At 41.9% G+C, this 18,745-nt stretch overlaps 1 protein-coding gene across 3 annotated transcripts in view; it reads right to left on the bottom strand.

Annotated features, from left to right (window-relative positions):
• LOC123315813 (transducin-like enhancer protein 3-B) overlaps nt 1-18,745 on the bottom strand; it is a 149,826-nt gene that overhangs the window by 69,252 nt on the left and 61,829 nt on the right. For all 3 annotated transcript variants that reach the window (XM_044901674.1, XM_044901672.1, XM_044901673.1), the window contains exon 5: nt 5,574-5,711. In XM_044901674.1, the coding sequence (XP_044757609.1) occupies nt 5,574-5,711 (138 nt within the window). The remainder of the gene's footprint in view (nt 1-5,573; nt 5,712-18,745) is intronic.

The following is an 18,745-nucleotide window of genomic DNA, read 5'->3' as shown; positions in this document are numbered from 1 at the left end:
TGGAGTAGGGTTGAGTGGAGTAGGGTTGAGTAGAGTAGGGTTGAGTGGAGTAGGTTGAGTGGAGTAGGGAAGAGCAGAGTAGGTTAGAGTAAATTAGGTTAGAGAGGAATAGGGTACAGAAGAGCAAGTTAGAGTGGAGTAGGGTAGAGAAGAGTAGGGTTGAGTGGAGTAGAGTAGGGTTGAGTGTAGTAGGTTGAGTGGAGTGGGGAAGAGCAGAGTAGGTAAGATTAGGTTAGGGTAGCGTAGGTTAGAGTAGGACAGAGCAGAGTAGGTTAGAGTAAATTAGGGTAGAGAGGAATAGGGTACAGAAGAGCAGGTTAGAGTGGAGTAGGGTAGAGAAGAGTAGGGTTGAGTGGAGTAGGGTTGAGTGGAGTAGGGTTGAGTGGAGTAGGGTTGAGTAGAGTAGGGTTGAGTGGAGTAGGTTGAGTGGAGTAGGGAAGAGCAGAGTAGGTTAGATTAGGTTAGGGTAGCGTAGGTTAGAGTAGGACAGAGCAGAGTAGGTTAGAGTAAATTAGGTTAGAGAGGAATAGGGTACAGAAGAGCAGGTTAGTGTGGAGTAGGGTAGATAAGAGTAGGATTGAGTGGAGTAGGGTTGAGTAGAGTAGGGTTGAGTGTAGTAGGTTGAGTGGAGTAGGGAAGAGCAGAGTAGGTTAGATTAGGTTAGGGTAGCGTAGGTTAGAGTAGGACAGAGCAGAGTAGGTTAGAGTAAATTAGGGTAGAGAGGAATAGGGTACAGAAGAGCAGGTTAGAGTGGAGTAGGGTAGAGAAGAGTAGGGTAGAGTGGAGTAGGGTTGAGTGGAGTAGGATAGAGTGTTGTTGGATAGAGTGGTATTGGATAGAGTAGAGTGGAGTAGGATAGAGTAGGTTAGAGTAGGGAAGAGCAGAGTAGGTTAGAGTAGATTAGGGAAGAGTAGGTTAGAGTAGATTAGGGTAGAGTGGAGTAGGGTATGGATGTGTAGAGTAGGATTGAGTGGAGTAGGATAGTGTTGTTGGATAGAGTGGTGTTGGGTAGAATATTGTGGAGTATGGGGTAGAGTAGAGTAAGGTAAAGTAGGTTAGAGTAGAGTGGAGTGGGTAGAGCAGGTTAGAGTAGGGCTAGTTGTTGATAAATTCACAATTTTCCTACGCAGAAGTTCGAGAGCGTCCAAGTTATTCATCCAATCTTCGCCGAGCTCTAATAAAGGACGAGCCATCCAATCAGCCCCTCAACAATCTGCGGAACGACTGCGGTACAACGCGTCCGAAAAGAATAAAACAAAGTTCCCGATGCCGTGCTTGCCGCCCCATTACATTACATTACTCCCCTTGTGAGGTTTCCGAATTTTCATTATTCCAACCGTGCCGAGTGGATGGAAATCCCCCGAGGAATCGTTCGAGCTCATTCCGGAACGCGGCCCTTGTTCCCCGGCCCGATATCGTTCCATCGCCTTCTCGGCCATAGAATAACGTATATATATATCCTGTCGGGAAGGGATTGGATGGAGTTCTCCCATTTGCGCCCGCGATTTCATCCGCTCTGTGAACCCGAAATACCCTACTGTGTCAGGTATTTCACAGACGCTCGAGGAAGAATCGCCTGGACTCTTTAATTTTTTAGATGAAGTTCGATTGGTCGGTATTCAGTGTGAATCTTTGACGAGTTCGTCTCATTTCAGAAGATAAGAGATATAGCAGGACAATCTCTACCTTTTTGCATTGCTCGATCGCTGTCAGGTCATAGAGGACATGCGTTCGTTGCTCGAGCCACTCACAGCCACATCAATCTAACGCATGCGTTCCTCGCGTAGTGGACGCGTTAATTCGCCGTGTAGCGTGCGAGCGGCTTGAGAGAAAACGCTCCACGGTTCGTGAACCGCTCTTAATGGACCCGCGTCGCAATCGTTGATTGTTCCGTCTGACAGGATCCTAGCGCCCCCTTAAGTGGGATGTTTTTGTGTCGCCGGCCGTCTCGTTTACGAGCCGTGAGAAATGATGCTCGCAATTCCGACGTCTTGTGCTCCACATCGCCGGGAATTGATGGACCCGTCGCCCCTTTAAGCCTCGAGGGCTATCTCGGAATCATTAGCGGATTTTTATTCCGCTCAGTAAACTCCCTTTCACGGCTCTGTTCGTTAGTTTCTTTCGACTTCGGATCGGTGGTGGTGGAGATCCGTTTTATCGTTCTTGTGTGGGGAGTTGACTGAAGGGATCTATTCGGTATTAAATAATGAAAGGCCGATTAATGGGCTCCACGGATTACGTGGAAAGTTTTGTCTTGGATGCGTCTTGAATTTGCTTCCATAATAGTTTTATTGTACTATATATCAGCTACATCTTCTCAAAAAAACTGGCGACAAGAAAGACTCTCGTTATTGGGGCCATTTATGTTGGACTTCAATGTTACGAGAGCTCATGAGCCTGCATATCTAAGCGTCTTGAAGAAGAGTACTAAAACCTACAACACTCGGGATCATTTCAACACACGACAGTCAGAATACATGGCCAACAATTTCTCTGTATTTGTATTCCTTCTTTGTCGTGCCAATAACGCAAGCTAGTCCTTAACGATCGTAGGAAATCCCAGAGAAGTCAAAATGTCTGAACGCAACTGTAGACCGGTTTCGGGATCGTTGTCCCTCATAAGTACAGTGTAGCGTTAAATTTTCCAACCGGAGGATGGGGACTGAACAAAACCCTCACTTTCTCTGCAGACCAACCCATGGCCCCAGGTTCACATACTACCATTCATTCATTGCTGTATCCCGTTACCGGGAATTAATCTACAAAAATACATAAAAAAAGAACAGACTTATAATTTCTTAGGGCTAGTTGCGACTGTGTGACCTCCTGTGACTGAAGAGACCCAACCGTGACCTACAGAACCTTCCACACTCCGGGCATGGACAGTCACCAACTAGATCTGGCCGCCGCTGAATTCTTCTCGAGTCTCCATTATAACCGTGCACCATAGATCTCCACTGTGACCTTTCTAACGCTAGTTGTTCCCAGTTACGATTGGCATTAACTGATTTTAGGGATTGATGTAGTGTATCCTTAAACCGTTCATACTGACCTCCTGGTTTTCGAGCTCCCTCTGCGAATTCGCCATACAGAGCTATTTTGGGGAGTCCTGTGTCTTGCATCCTCAGAATGTGGTCGCTCCATCTGAGTCGGGCCCTCGTTACTTGACTCTCAATTGTTGTACAACTCGCGGGTTGCAAGACTTCTGCATTCGAAACTTTGTAGAACTATCTGATTTGCATTATCTGTCTTAGATGACGTTGTTGCGTTTGTTCTAGCTGTTTAATATGTCGCCTCTGTAGGTCGCCCAGCTTTCGCTTCCGTAAAGAAGCATTGGGAGGACGACTGCTTTGTAAACAGCTGTCTTGGTCTTCTACTACCTTCAGTCAACGAAACTACAACAATTTGTCAAGCGACTGCAGGCCATATTAGGTCAGCAAATACAGTAAAAGTGGAGTACAGTAGTCCAAGAACCAATTTCGTCGGAATATTTAACTCTACACTGTACTGATGAGGGACAATGGCTCATAGCCACGTACTTTTCACAGTTACAGTAAAAAAGGTGTTATTCCCCTCATCTCATGGCCTAGTTGTTCTTGAGAGTGTTCCCGCTCCAATTCATCCTCATATTTCCCCGAATCACAAAAACAAATTGATGTAGTGTCCAGGTAACGCCCAGGCATGAAAAATGCGCCGAAACAGGCCAACAAATTGCGTCTGTCCGCGTAAACGCGTGACGAATCGACGCTAACCCAAAACTCAGCATCTCTCCGAACGATGATGATGATGAATAGGGCCAATGCGACACGTGAAACTGTATCCGAGTACGGAAAACACTCCACATTATGTGAGGGGTGCCGGCTAATGACATTCTGGAGGTTGAGGGGATAATTAAATAGGCCAACGTGTCCGTACAACCCGGTGCGTGATACGGTTTTACCCGGTTCCGGAACCCAATAGATTCCCGATTCGATTACCATCGCCAAGTTCGATTTATCGAAGCCTGAAAATCCCTCACTAGGTTCATTATTGTTTATGGAAGGGAAATAGGAAATGAAACTGATATGTTATCTCGTTTTTCGTCGAAAACTTCTAAAAATAGATACTTGTGTTTGTGTTCCTCTGAGGAGGACCAGGAATCCCGAAACTACAGTCCGGAGATTTCTATATTTGGCACAAGTACGCAAACTTATGATTTCATGTGTAATTTAGGATTGATGAAGTTTATATCCGACAAGGCATCAAGGTAATCATAAAAAAATCTAAATATGTCGAGTTATTTTTTATTTCGCGGTGGATTAATAGCGAGTATAGCTACATTAAAACCTTCTGTACTCTAATCCTTGTGGTACAGAAGCGAAACATTGCTGTCATCCATTACATGGACAATCTCCCAAGCTAAGTGTTGAGAAGAAAGGATTTCAGTATTTCCCGTGCCCTCCACAGTTACAGCATCATCTGGTAATAGGGAATACTCCTTCTGACGAATATGATGTATTTTTTATGAAATATCTTTGAAACGTCACATTTTGAAATAACCATTTCAATCCCAAAAAAATTATTTTAAGCACTCAAAAATGAAAAATAAAAATGGGTATTTAAAGTTTGAAGAGTTTTGTGAGAATTGCACAAGCTGGCAACATCGACTGAAATATGCCTTGATATTAAGGGACAATAAATGCATTATCTTGATCAGATAGACAAAGATGGCTGTCTATGAAGTCTGCGACGAACGAGGAAGGTCGTAAAATTTTATCGGATTTTTATGGTCGGTTGCAGTTGAAGCTCGCCAGTAAGAACGCGCCTGTAGATCAACAGCTGTCATTTTATAAATAAGCTGATCGGACATTGTTCTTTTCATTGTCTTGTATGCGCTGTTGCCAAATCGTAAACTCCGCACAAAGCGATTCAAATTTTAAAACCCCATATTTGAAGGATGATTTTGAATAGTTTTCGCGGTGAATTTGAAAAAATCATGAATGAAACTTCAGTTTAAACTTGCATATGCAGTGATAACCCAAATTTAGGAGAATTCCCCTCAACTATTTCGACATTTTTATCCACGTCAGCCAATAAAATCAAGTAGGAATCTCTTTTCGAATCTAATGCGTACGAAACAAAAATAGATCCGACGTTGTCGAATCGAACAAAACACGACTTTCAGAGTTTCCGTTTCGTACGTGGGCATATTTGCACAAAGTCACTCGAAATATAGGTTAGGTCAATGTGTGAATACGGCAAACAAGCGCGAGAAAAACTCCTATTGTAAACAATACGAAGTTCTATAATGGACCGTGTTTCATATTTACTCACTATTTTATGACAGCCTGTTCTTGTCAACAGAGCTAATTTGTTGAGCAAACAGTAATTTCTCTTTCACGTTGTCTTGCATCCATTTACCCCCACATTGATTTCGAACCCCGATTAAATATTTATAAAGGAAAAATTCCACACGGATATTTTTCATTGGTAAATTTTCAACGATGTTGGCAAAACAACAACGAAAAGGAGAATTTATTCGAAAACGTCATTTGTCTTCTGTAAATCCGGAGGTATGAAAATGTTGTACTTACTCCAATAATTGCGTTTAGTTCTGACATAGTCACTTGTTTCGCCCTCTCTACAGCTGTAGCTACCTGTTGTTGATGATCTTGCGATAAAAATGGCAGTATTTGAGCTATAATACCATTCAGTCTCTTTGCTATTTCAGTCTGAAACAAAAGGAAAATAACATTAGTAACGAGTCAGAGGATTTACGTTATGGGAAAGGAAGAAAGTACGATAGAAAAGAGACAACCAGCATAAATAAATTTACAACCAGTGGAGGTAGCTTAAAAGAAGAAGTCCTCTCTGGAATTAGTGAACCAAGAATTGAAAAGGTGACAGACGAGGACTCATCCTGTACCCAGGGTTAGCCTTTGACTTGTACAAATATTTTAACAGTAGATTCTTGCGGTCAAAAGGAACACTTTCTTTCCATACCACTTTTTCCGATTCGGTCTTGATAAAAAGATAACAAAAGGACCTTCAGAATCACTAGTTAAATCTTTGACACTACACATTTGTGGATCTTTGAAACAGTTGTGTTCAGCCAAATTACCCAATTTTTCAAATTTCACAGATACTTTTTGATTTTGAAACATCAAATTACTCGAAAACGGCGCATTATACGAGAAAATATAAGTTCCATTTTACAAAAGTCTCAAATATTCGTTAGACAGCGTAAAACCTAGTTTCAAGAGTCGTGTTCTTTGAGTTTTTGGTATTTTTAGGGTACGTTTTGGTCATAATGAGAAAACTGGAAGACGTGGGTGATATCTCGTTTGCAACTAGCGCCCTCTACGAGAATCAGATATAAAAACAAATTCATGGGAGTTATCTGCTCCCAAAACATAATTTTCACCAAGTGAACCCCGATTATTTTCCAGTTTTTGCCAGGCGAAACATCCTGTATATTCAGATATCAAAATCCAATTCTGTAACACAAATCGCGCGATCAATCAAGCACCCTTGGAAACATCATCCCCTCGTATAAAACGAAAATCGCCCTCCGCCTAACTGTTGCCAGAAAGTTATGGGACATACGATGAAAAATAGCCCCGTTAACATATTTATGGCTCGGAAAATAAAGGGAGACATTCAGCTGAGAATCTCCCGATTCTACGAATGCAAATACGACCATCCGAAGCGGGTAATGTATCCCCATATATTCTTTTTACGCTACCGTGAATCCTCGCTGACTAGTGTTTACATAGTGCAGTGTAAACAATGTGTTTTCACTATTCATTTTTCCGGTTCAAGTACGCGCCGCTTCTGCTTTTTCATTTCGGCTAATTGAAAAAGCGAATGAACGTTGTCGAAAATGTTTGGAAATCGCGTTTTCCGCGAGTGGATTTATCCCATATTGTCCGGATGTCAGTTTTAGTTTCCGCGTTTTCATTGCTCCCATCTAACAAATCATTTATACCGTTACGTGATGTGTCGTAAATTTCACAGGTTCACATTCCGCGATTTTGGTCGTTCAGAGATTTTTGGTTCGTTATTACTAACCCACAACTGAAGAAAGGTTCAGTGGAGCACCGAAAAAACAATTTCATTTTATTCTTTCGTATTTGATACTAAAGATTCATCATAGGAAATAATGAACCAAAAAACGTCCAATGAATATCCAGACTTACGAGGATGTGTTGATATCTAGTTATCCTAGACCAGTTCCAAGCATAAAAAATATTGCGTTACCATAGCAACGAACAATAACTCATTAGGAGTATCAGTGTAAAGTGTAAGGTCGAAAAAGTAAACCAAAGTTACGCCATAAATAAAAAGAAAGAAGATGTCCACCGAAATTGTGAAAATAAAAATTGGAGTATCGAGCCATCTTCAAGTACCTGTATTTAAAAGGGTTAAGATATAAGCAGATTTACGAAGATATGCTCAATACCCTTGGTGATCAATGTCCTTCGTATGCGACAGTGAAAAATTGGACTGCAAGCTTCAAAAGAGGTAAATTTTCCATTTAAGATGATGACCGATCGAGAAGGCCAGTTTCTGTGACAGTCCCCGAAAATATCGATGCAGTTCATGACATGATTTTATCAGACCGTCGAATTGGGCTAAAACGGATATCTGAAGCACTGAATATTTCATACGAGCGCGTTCATCATACAGTTCACGTCAATTTGGACATGAGAAAAATTGCTGCAGAATGGATCCCCAAATGTTTGAATGTTGACCAAAAGCGTGCAAGGTTAGAAGCATCGCGTTCGATCTGTGCTCGATTTGAAAACGATGTAGACTTCTTAAACCGAATGGTTACTATGGATGAAACTTGGGTACATTTCTACGATCCAGAAACAAAGAAACAATCGATGGAATGGCGACACTCTGGTTCTCCTAGACCTGAGAAGTTTCGTGTCCAAGAATCTGCTGGAAAAGTGATTGATTTTTTGGATAAGGGTAGAACAATAACGGAAGATTACTATACGACATTACTGACCACTCTGCGGGAAAAAAATAAAGAGAAAAGACGCGGAAAGCTCTCCAAGAATATGTTGAGTAATAAAATATTTTGACATTGGTAATTTGTTTGGTTTTATAGTAGGCCAAGAATTTTTCAATATATCCTAGTAGCACATTATCTGGGAGGGAATCCGCTAATGACAGGCCAAACTCCCAACAATCCGCGATAAGCCCATCGCACCTTACATAACCTATATCTTCCCATATACAACAGCTTCGACTCACAAAGCCCCCGAGGAAGATGAACACGCTGATATACACTGCAGACGTCAGGATCAAGAGAGGCTTAGGAGCTTGACTGAAGTGTGGAACTTGCATGAAAAGAATGAAGTACCTAGTGAAATACTGACGTGATTCAACTGGGGGTAGATAAGCCGCGAAAGATAAACACGTCGAGAGGGTAAAATTTACACGTGAATATGAGCCAGAAGGGAAGTTTTATCTATCATCTCGTTTCCTCGACACACAGACGTGAAATATGGAAGGAAGATGGTTTGCGGACATAAATAGAAACTGCCTTGCTTATCGACGAAGGGTCTAGGAAGTTCACTGTTATCTCTTATATATGTATCAATCGACTCGTTCGATATACGCTCAATCATAAGGAAATTGAAATGAATAAGGAGAGTTAAGTGATTGAATCTTTCCAATGATCCACAACCTGGTGAAACCAGTCACAAAACCTTCAAGAACCAATAAGTAAAAGGTTACATGAAATCACGAAAACAGCAGGAAAATGCATGTGAAATTAAATGAGACAAGCATTGAAGAAGTCACAATTTATCATCCGGTTATACAGGGTGAGATATTTCAACAGAAGATTCTCGAGGTGAAATGAATGACGATGCTGAGATTACTCGTCGATTCAAGGAACTGACCTAAGTGTTATGAATTATTCACTGATAGTCATTGGGTTAATTACATCACTTACGTAAACAGGATATCGAGGTAATAATTCTGAAGACCATGCCAACCGCAACTCTGATGCCATGAAGAAAATCAGATTAGTTTTTCGATAGGAGAGTTACTTGGGTCTGATTTGATCTATTTTTAGACGATGCATGGTCTTTGGAACTACTCCAGAAATCATTCTGATGTAGCTGATGGTTCGTAAGATATTAAATTAAGGAAACAAGTATCCTGGAAGAGGGCAAATCTTTAGGGATAGGGCCTGGGAATTGTAGATGCATCATTATCACTTGTATAGTCGAAAAAAAGCTTCATATACACAATGAGGTCTAATTTGTTCTCACACAACATAGAAAAGGAGGGTTGACAATCCCTTTGTACCCAGTTGTTTATTATTCTTCAGAGGGTGCTTTTTAAGGTCCCATTTCGAGTCGATGTTGTTTCTTGTAGGCATTGGCCGCTGTACAGGCTCCCAGATCGTCCAGAATAAGGACCAGTGGTCGCTTGCATGAGCAAACTGCTAATCAGCGGTGTAGCATTGATTCAACGCTTGTCCTGCATCGGGGAATTGGCACAACAACAAAAGCCGAGTATAATTCATGTAATTAACTAATGACTACACTGTTACCATCCAGGTAAACATCAGACGGCTTTCGCTAATGGAAAAAATAAACTGGTTGGTAGGCGGTCTGAGGGAAGTGGTTGGGAGCGGAGCAGCATGATAATTAGACAGCCTATTACAGGACCGTTCTCGACGTACGCTAAGCAGAGTAATTAAAATCTCAATTAGAGTTGCCTCCACTCCGGATCCGGGTCGGAATAGTTCTTCGGGGAGTCAGGAACAGGTGGCGTCTTCGGGGTTGTATCCCACTTCATTAGGAGTTCCAGGGATTTCGCTTCTCCCGGATTACAGTCGTGGGGAATTGTGGATTTTGATTAAAAGAACGAACACCATTCTCTCTCGAAAGCGTACGATTCTTTCGTCAATTACGTTTGGTCATCAACAAACGAACAACTCAAAGACGAACTCTTCAATTCATTGATGCCTCCAGTGCTGGATCTCCCATAACCTTCAGTATTTCAGCACCATCACTGGGAGTTTCATATTATCTTTCCCTTCGTCGTCTAGAAACTCTATATCGGAACACACAAGGACTAGTTTGCGCTGTCGCGTACAGTTCTGTGTTTGTAGACGAACGAGCCACATTTTCATCACAGATAATACGCAGTGTAAACACGGGGCCGTTAGTTTTGTTAGTTCAGCAACTCAAATAATTTACCCGTTAGAACTGCTGCAGCCGGTAGTTTGCTCAGGGCTGCCTGTGGACTATGACGTTTGATGTGGGGGAGACGTACAGGGGGCCCGGGCATACGGGAAGTATGTACAGACCACGGAGTGTCAATATTTGGTCATATAGAATGACGGTTGTTATTAGGGTGCTTGCGACGTGACTGGGAAGCGATATAAAACATGCTTACCCTGTCGCTTCTATATTGGATTAGTGTATCTGAGAGGCAGGCTGCAATCAGGAGTGGTAGAAGTTTCCACAGACCCTTCTAGTTGAACTTTATCCTCGTGAGGATTGAAATCGAACGCAAAACGAGAAATTTGCATTTTGTACCGGAATTTTCAGCGCATTACAAGAAGAATAGCACAACAGGAAACACTTATTGGTATTTCCGATAAAACATCCTGATTTTACCCCCATAAAAATCCCTTTCTCTCATTCGGAAACTCATCCTATACCGAAACATTCCAATCGCCCTAGCCACGTTGGTTTAATTCGAGTCAATTCAGCCTGGATGGATACGTATGTACATTACGTATGTTTCCCGCATATACAACGATAGGTAGAGCCAGTTAAGGTTCGATAGGATGTGTATGCTGCATCCCTGACATGAATACGAATTCCTAATCCCGCTGTCATATCACGGAGCTCCCTAACCGGAATGGCACATAGACGATACACGAATAATGTTTGGAGCGTAAGAAAGCGATATTCGGATGCATAAATTGAGCTGCGCTGTACGCGAATGGTGTTTGGGACGGTATGATTGGACATGAGATTAATGAGAAATTGAATGTACGAACTCAAAAGCAGCGAAAGGTTTCGTGAAGCAATATCAGATATTGGAAAAGTCCCATATGATGAAGTGGAAAAGAGAATTAATAATTAATGACTATACCCTAGCAAAAATAAGTCTAGGCAAAGCCTCGACGATTTGCCAGCATGATATTCCCACAGAAATGAGGAGTAGGTAATGAAGGCTCAGGAAAACCACAAAAAATCCACTTTATTAGGCCCAATTCAAGGTGCCACAAGGGTTGATGGAGCAGAAGCTTCGACGGAATTTTTCTGGCGTGACTACCAACTTTGCGATGTGTTAAAATGGACAGTGATCAACAATACTAAGCTGAAGCTATTGATTGACTCATGACAAGTGTTTCAAACTCGATTCATTTGTATTTTACCGCTATTGTCACTGATGCAGAGGGGCTTCCATAAGCCTCGACTTCATCCCATAAGTCTCGTTTTGTCGGAATGACTTGAAATCTCCCCCTGCATCGCTGACATAACATTAAGTCAGGCCTAGTCTCGGCCATACAAAAATTGCTCGAGTCTCGGCTATTAGCCTCGTCCTCAACTTTCGCAGAAGCATATGCTGAGGCACATTTTGATAATACTTCGAAGCTTTTACACCTGGACTTATTCCAGAGTTTTCGAATCCAGAGGCAATATGTTTTTGTCTAGATTTCACGACGAGACTAATACTAGACTCTCAAATGGAGCAAGCCAGGGAAAAGTTTAGTCTCGTCTCGAAAACGAGGCTTTTGAGTTCTATAACATTGAATATGCATTCCTGCAATACAAAACATCATTGTTAATCTGGCCATATAAAAAATGCTCGAGTCTCGTCTATTAGCCTCGTCCTTAACTTTCGCAGAAGCATATGCTGAGGCACATTTTGATAATACTTTGAAGCTTTTACACCTGGACTTATTCCAGAGTTTTCGAATCCAGAGGCAATATGTTTTTGTCTAAATTTCACGACGAGACTAACGCTAGATTCTTGTATTGGGCGAGTCTGGGAAAAGTCTAGTCTCGTCTCGAAAACGAGGCTTTTGAGTTCCATAACATTGAATATGCATTCCTGCAATACAAAACATCATTGTTAATCTGGCCATATAAAAAATGCTCGAGTCTCGTCCATTAGCCTCGTCCTTAACTTTCGCAGAAGCATAAGCTGAGGCACATTTTGATAATACTTTGAAGCTTTTACACCTGGACTTATTCCAGAGTTTTCGAATCCAGAGGCAATATGTTTTCGTCTAAATTTCACGAAGAGTCTAACGCTAGATTCTTGTATTGGGCGAGCCTAGGAAAAGTCTAGTCTCGTCTCGAAAACGAGACTTTGGTGTTCCATAAAACTGAATATGCATTCATGCAATAGGAAACGTCGTTGTTAATATTGCCTTAGGATATTTTCCTGCCAGAAATGGCTGCCATACGGTCCTGTCCCAGCTCCGCTGATCCGGCAAACTATGGAATGTTGTCGGTTGTCCGTGGTCAGCCTCAGAACAACAGTGACGTCACACAAAGTGGTCTACCGCCCGGTGCGGCTTGTGGACGCATCAACATTAACATATGCAGTTGCCTGGCAATTTGATATAATGCATTCGTAATTGCGCTCCCATTGATAAATGGCAGTACACGTATATCGACGTGTCCGGCGATACTGTGCCGATTGTCGCGCCACCACTGGCGGTCATTGATGAATAATTAACTATTAATGGGCCGCCCGCAACAACCCCTTCTACCGGCCTAATGCGGTAATTAATATTCTGATTGGTAATATTGCGTTTCTACCACGAAGAGTGGATCCCTTTATAACGTTCGTGGTCACGAACGTATTTGAGAAAGAAATTGAGCTCGGTTTTCCAATCAGCTTTCGATTTATTTGTGCAAAACCAGCTTGGATCAGCGGACATTCATATACAGTAATTCTAGGTATGTACTAAGTAGTTTATTCACCATAGAGACACGTTTGGAAGTCCGTCAGAATAGTTTTTGAATGTGGTGTTCCGCAAGGGTCAGTTCTCGGTTCGGTAAAATTAATTGTTCCCACTGAATCTCGTGGGAATTACTGTATGAGGCATTCGCGATAGAAGAAATCATATTTAAGCCAATCACCCACACTATTTTTCGACCAGGGATTACCCCTTAAATTTTTTCTCGACTATTCTTTCACCCCCTTGTATATTGCCCAAATGTCCATTTCATTTTGAAACTTTTACATTCGAATTCAGCAGAACTAACTTGAATTATTAGAGCGTTCATTTAATCTTTTCTTCTCGCTAAAAATCCTGTTTTTCAGTTTAAAATACAAGTTCCACCCCGATAAATAAGGGTTGATCGAACCTCTAAACAATATAATTCGTAGAGCAGTCGATGCCCAGATCGAGGCTCACATAAAGGCATTCGCCGAAAACAGGGGAGGGTTGGGACTGGTTTGACCGCCTCGCTTTTCCACTTCCGACCCTTAACGACCATCAACCCCCTTCCACCCCGAGTTCATTCACGAACGTTCGACGTAATGCAGGGGCTGGCGGGCTTTTTATCGCATAACCTGCTCTCCGGTCACAGTTACACATGATATATTGACGGAATGATTACACATGAGGACGAGGATCGTGTAGGGTGAATGGGGTTGGGATGAAATTGAAATGTATTAGTTTATAAGTGAGAGTTTGGTGTAATACTGTCAGTCGATGATTTATGACTGTTCGTCGTCGGTTCCATCGGGGTATTATCTATGGTTGGGTGTAAGAGTCCTAAAAATGAGTTCGAAAGGGTTTCGATGATTGGATTAGTACCTGAGTGTAGTATTATATTGATATCGGACCGAATCATCATTATGCCTAATTTACAACCTCAACCCTCGAATGGTTTCAGGGATTTTTGACTGAAATGGTGGAGCGCGGGTAGCAGACATTCTTCTGAATGAATTTTTTTTTATTTTTCGAACGATATCAACCCGAGTCATTTTACTTAGTAATTGGAGGTCGTAGATCCCGAATGTGCAATTAGATTTTTTGTGGGATCAGTATTTTGGGGAATAAATCACTTTTAGTGGAAAATTTCGAAAAAATAGGTCAACTTCGAGAAGCTGCAGCAGCCCGAAAAAGAGGGCTGGAGTTGAGCTGATTTTTTTGGTGATAAATTGGTTCTTTACGAATAGAAATAACTACATTTCATTTATCTACCGCGAACAGTTTGTATTTTATGATTTTTTCCGCGAAGGTCCAAAATTTCCGGTTTTCCATCGACCATAACTTGAAAATTAATCCCTTCAGCAAAATTCTGTTTGCATATTCGTAATCTACGCCCTCGATTTAGTGAATACGCCAATTTTGGTGAAAATTGGAGAGATCGAAAGTTTTTCAAATTTTCCATACATATGCATGGAAAAAATCGCGATTTTTTGAAAAAAATTTTTGGTCTCCGATCGAAACCAGATTTATACTGTTCACTAATTCAAGGGCGTAGAACACGAATATGCAAACAGATATTTTTGAAAAATTTATTTTTCAAGTTATGGTCGACATAAAATCGGAAATTTTGGACCTTCGCGAAAAAAATCATAAAAACTGAACTGTTCGCGGTAAATGAATGAAATGTCATATTTTCTATTCGCAAAGAACCAATTAATCACCAAAAAATCAGCTCCTGTTCAGTGCCCTTTTTTCTGCCTGCTTCAGTTTCTCAAAGTTGACCAATTTTTTTTGGAAATTTTCCACTAAAAGTGATTCATTTCCCAAAATACTGAACCTAAAAAAATCTAATCGCATATTCGTGATTTCCCACCTCGAATTAGTAAATATAATGACCCGGGTCGCTTAATTTCGTCGAAATTTTGGACCTTCGTGGAAAAAATCATAACAACTTGACCATTCACGGTAGATGTATGGAAGTTGGTTATTTTTATTCGCAAAGAACCGTTTCACCACGTTCACTATCCAGCACCCACCCTACCTGCCTTTCCCCCCACATAAAACATATCCGGAAGGATTCCCAAGACGGCCTCAGCAGCATCCAACCAACGTCATACACCCCCCAAGTCCGTTAACCGACACGGCGCAGCGGAGGATTTAATTCCGCCGCAGCGCAGAACTTTATCTAATTGCAAATATATATCTCCCTTGCGGTCTGAACTCTGACCGCGGATTTTCTGCGGTGTCCGTTCCACATCCTTCGGCCCGGAGTCGGTCGGCCGACCATTGTTTCAACATAAATTCGACCGCAGAGCCGAAGTTCGAACGTTCCCATCCGTGAAATAATTAATCTTTGTACGGCGGTAGTTTCCGCAATTACTGATAACTCGCGGCCGTTGGATGAGCCCGGACGGATCCGCAGATAAATAGCCGTGGGAGGATGTTGCCGAAGCAGCCAGCGCTGCTCGAACGGCGCGTTGCAATTTTCTGGTCTCGGGGAATGCGGGGTGGATCGCGATGGGTTTAATTAGGGTCACGTGGTTGGACCGTTTGATGGGTGCAGTTTAGGAGGGGAAGAAGCGGGAAATTTGCCGTATTTTCACTTCTGAGCTCGATAAAGTGATAGTTGGGGAGCCGACGATGTTAAATCGAGATTTTACGAAAGCGCTGAAGGGCCACAAAAAAAAAATTATCCAAATGTTATAATTCCGACTTGCTAGGTCAGAATTCTGAGATACAATTCGGAATTCCGACTTGCAAGTCGGAATTCTGAGTAACAAGTCGGAATTCTGAGTTACAAGTCGGAATTCTGAGTTGCAAGTCGGAATTCTGAGTTACAAGTCGGAATTCTGTGCTGCAAGTCGCAATTCTGAGATACAAGTCGGAATTCTGAGTTACAAGTCGGAATTCTGTGCTGCAAGTCGGAATTCTGAGTTACAAGTCGGAATTCTGAGTTACAAGTCGGAATTCTGTGCTGCAAGTCGGAATTCTGAGTTACAAGTCGGAATTCTGAGATACAAGTCGGAATTCTGTGATACAAGTCAGAATTCTGACATGCAAAACAGTAGTGGGGCTAGAATCAGTCGAATGCTTTGTTGTATTCGATTGTTGCCGAATCATGTGAGCAAAATGCCCTCAGTAGAGCAGATTTGTCTCATTTAAGGCATGTATAGGCACATTTGGAAGCTTAACCTACGCATACCCTATCTCTTTTCTTTGAAAAGTTTCAACGGACTTTTTTGATTCTGACAAGCTCACAGAGCTTCTGAGTGGTTCGTCGTAACCTACCGGGAATCAGGATAATATGATAATATATAATGTATCTGTAGTATCCATATATGCTCGTAGGGTGACGATAAGGCGATCGCTTCTTCGTGTTTTGACACTATTTCCGAAGGCCTCTCGCGAGCACTTTATAGGGATTACTAGGGACTAACGGCCAGTTTCATAATCAAACTTAAAGCCCCATCAATTTTAAAGCTTTTTTTTAACCCTACCGAAACTGACTCTAAACGAAACTTAAAGTGACTTTGAACTTGATTATGATAGTGGATGTAGGAATTTCGATAAAGTGCTCGAATCACTAAGCAGTAAGGAAGGTTTTGAAAAGTTCACAGGAGCATAATTCTCGGGAGTACAAAAATAATACAAGTGCTTTCACAAGCACTGAGCACGAAGCTTTGGGGCAGCTCAGCTATGGTGCAACCGAAGAGAAAAATAGAATATCATTTCATTCATCCGAAATTCCTCCAAGTAGCTAAAAACACATTCACGGATCACATGCAAGAAAACAAAAGTCATTAGGCCTATTTTAGCCCTCCTCCTGCCTTGCATCTCAAAATTCCGACTTGTATCTCAGAATTCGGAGTTGTATCTCAGAACTCCGACTTGTATCTCAGAATTCCGACTTGTTACTCAGAATTCCGACTTGTACCTCAGAATTCCGACTTGTATCTCAGAATTCGGAGTTGTATCTCAGAACTCCGACTTGTATCTCAGAATTCCAACTTGTACCCCAGAATTCCGACTTGTTTCTCAGGATTCCGACTTGTATCTCAGAATTCGGAGTTGTATCTCAGAATTCCGACTTGTATCTCAAAATTCCGACTTGCATGTCGAAATTGTACATTTGGAATTTTTTTTTCTGTGGCACTTCAGCGCTTTCCTAGGATTTACATGAGCGCCGTGGAGACCTAGTGGATTTTGAAGATCAGATGGTGGAAAGAAGAAAAGGCACTTTGAGCGGTGGGGAAAGCGTCTGCCGGTTCTCAATGATGTAAAAAAAAAGTCAGGTGAACATACTCGGCCGTGTCAAATTAAGATACTCAAACCACTCGAAAAGTTGAGCGATCTATCACAATTCACCAAGTATTTCAATCGATTCTTCCGAACCTAATCACCCACTTCGACGACCGTAGTTCTCATCTCCCGAAACCACTCAATTACCCAGAATCCCGATGTTACATTCCGGTCAGATACGGACGCTCTCGTCGTCGGCACCACCAACACACACGTCTGGACGCCGTCGGGGAAGAATGAGAAGGGGTGCCGCGTGGAAATTAGCAATTCGACCACGTCCCGGTCCCATTACTGGGGTAGGATTGCTGGGGTTCCCTTGATTATCGTATTATCGGGGTGAACACGTGGCGCACTTAAAGCCGCGAGTGGAATTTGTACGTTCATGTGTGCGTTTTATTGGCTCTGCGATGCGTCCGCTGGCGGTTTGTAATGGGGTGGAACACTAGGTGGTGCACGTCGAACAATCCGTCTGGAATGGAGGGAGATTTTGAGGGGTTGTTTTCTGATCTTTAATCGTGTATTTAGGGCCATCCCTTAATGCTCCTCAGAGTCTGCTTAAATGTAAGATGTCAAAGTCGATCTTGAGGAGTGCTGAAGGAAATCCTCAAAAGAAAAGTTAGAGAAATAGAGCGAAGAGGATGATTGATTGTGGACACCATTTCTTAACTAAAGAGACAATTTTATCAACTATCACAAGACTATTTCCTAAACAGCATATGAAGTGGGATAAAAATTTAGCTATAACTTCGACATCACTTTGGTGATGTTGGATTTTTAAGCCAAGATGTAATGTTAAATCTAGAATTAAGAGGAAAAATGGTATCCGAAAAATAGCAAAGACATCACCAGGTGTTGACCTAACAATCTACCTTGTAGCACAAAAAAAAACAGGCAAATCGAGAAATCATCTCAGTGAGTGGGATCTATGAAATTTTATCCTCTATTGGATAACACTTTACTGGATTTTTCAATAAGTTTCTGTTCTTATTTTAATCTCTTTTTGATTGATCTCTTAGTCTCCTTCGGTAAATTCGAATTCTCCTTTGGTCTTCCTCTGGGTCGTAGTCCACTAGTCTCCTGAGTTCTTGATTCGGATGGTTTTTCGCTGTTTCGAATAATTTCTCTGCTTTTCTGTTCATGAATTCCGTTATGGTTTCCCATTTTAAGTCCCTATAAATCTGTGTATTCCTGACAAACCAAGGTGAATCTATTGCACATCGTAGCAGCTTATTTTCAGTGGCCTGAATTCTTTCGATATGGCTCTTTGCCGCAAAACCCCTGGCAACTGATCCATAAGTCAGTTGAGGCCTAGCAACGGCTTTGATTATCTTCAATTTTGTCTCTTTCGACATGTGGCTTCTTCTTCCTATCAGAGGGTAGGGTCTATTCATCGCTGCTTTCGTCTTGTCGATTGCTTGTTTGATATGACTCTTCCAACTAAGTCCTTTGTCAAGCGTTATTCCTAAATATTTGGCTTCATTTTTCCAGTCGATTTCTTCGCCGTCAACTTCTAGATTCGTTGTG

This window comes from Coccinella septempunctata, chromosome 6 (genome assembly GCF_907165205.1).
Source record: "Coccinella septempunctata chromosome 6, icCocSept1.1, whole genome shotgun sequence".
In the NCBI taxonomy this organism is placed as follows: Eukaryota; Metazoa; Arthropoda; class Insecta; order Coleoptera; family Coccinellidae; genus Coccinella; species Coccinella septempunctata.
Note: the sequence above shows the minus strand (reverse complement) of the source record. Positions and strands in the feature narration are given on the sequence as shown.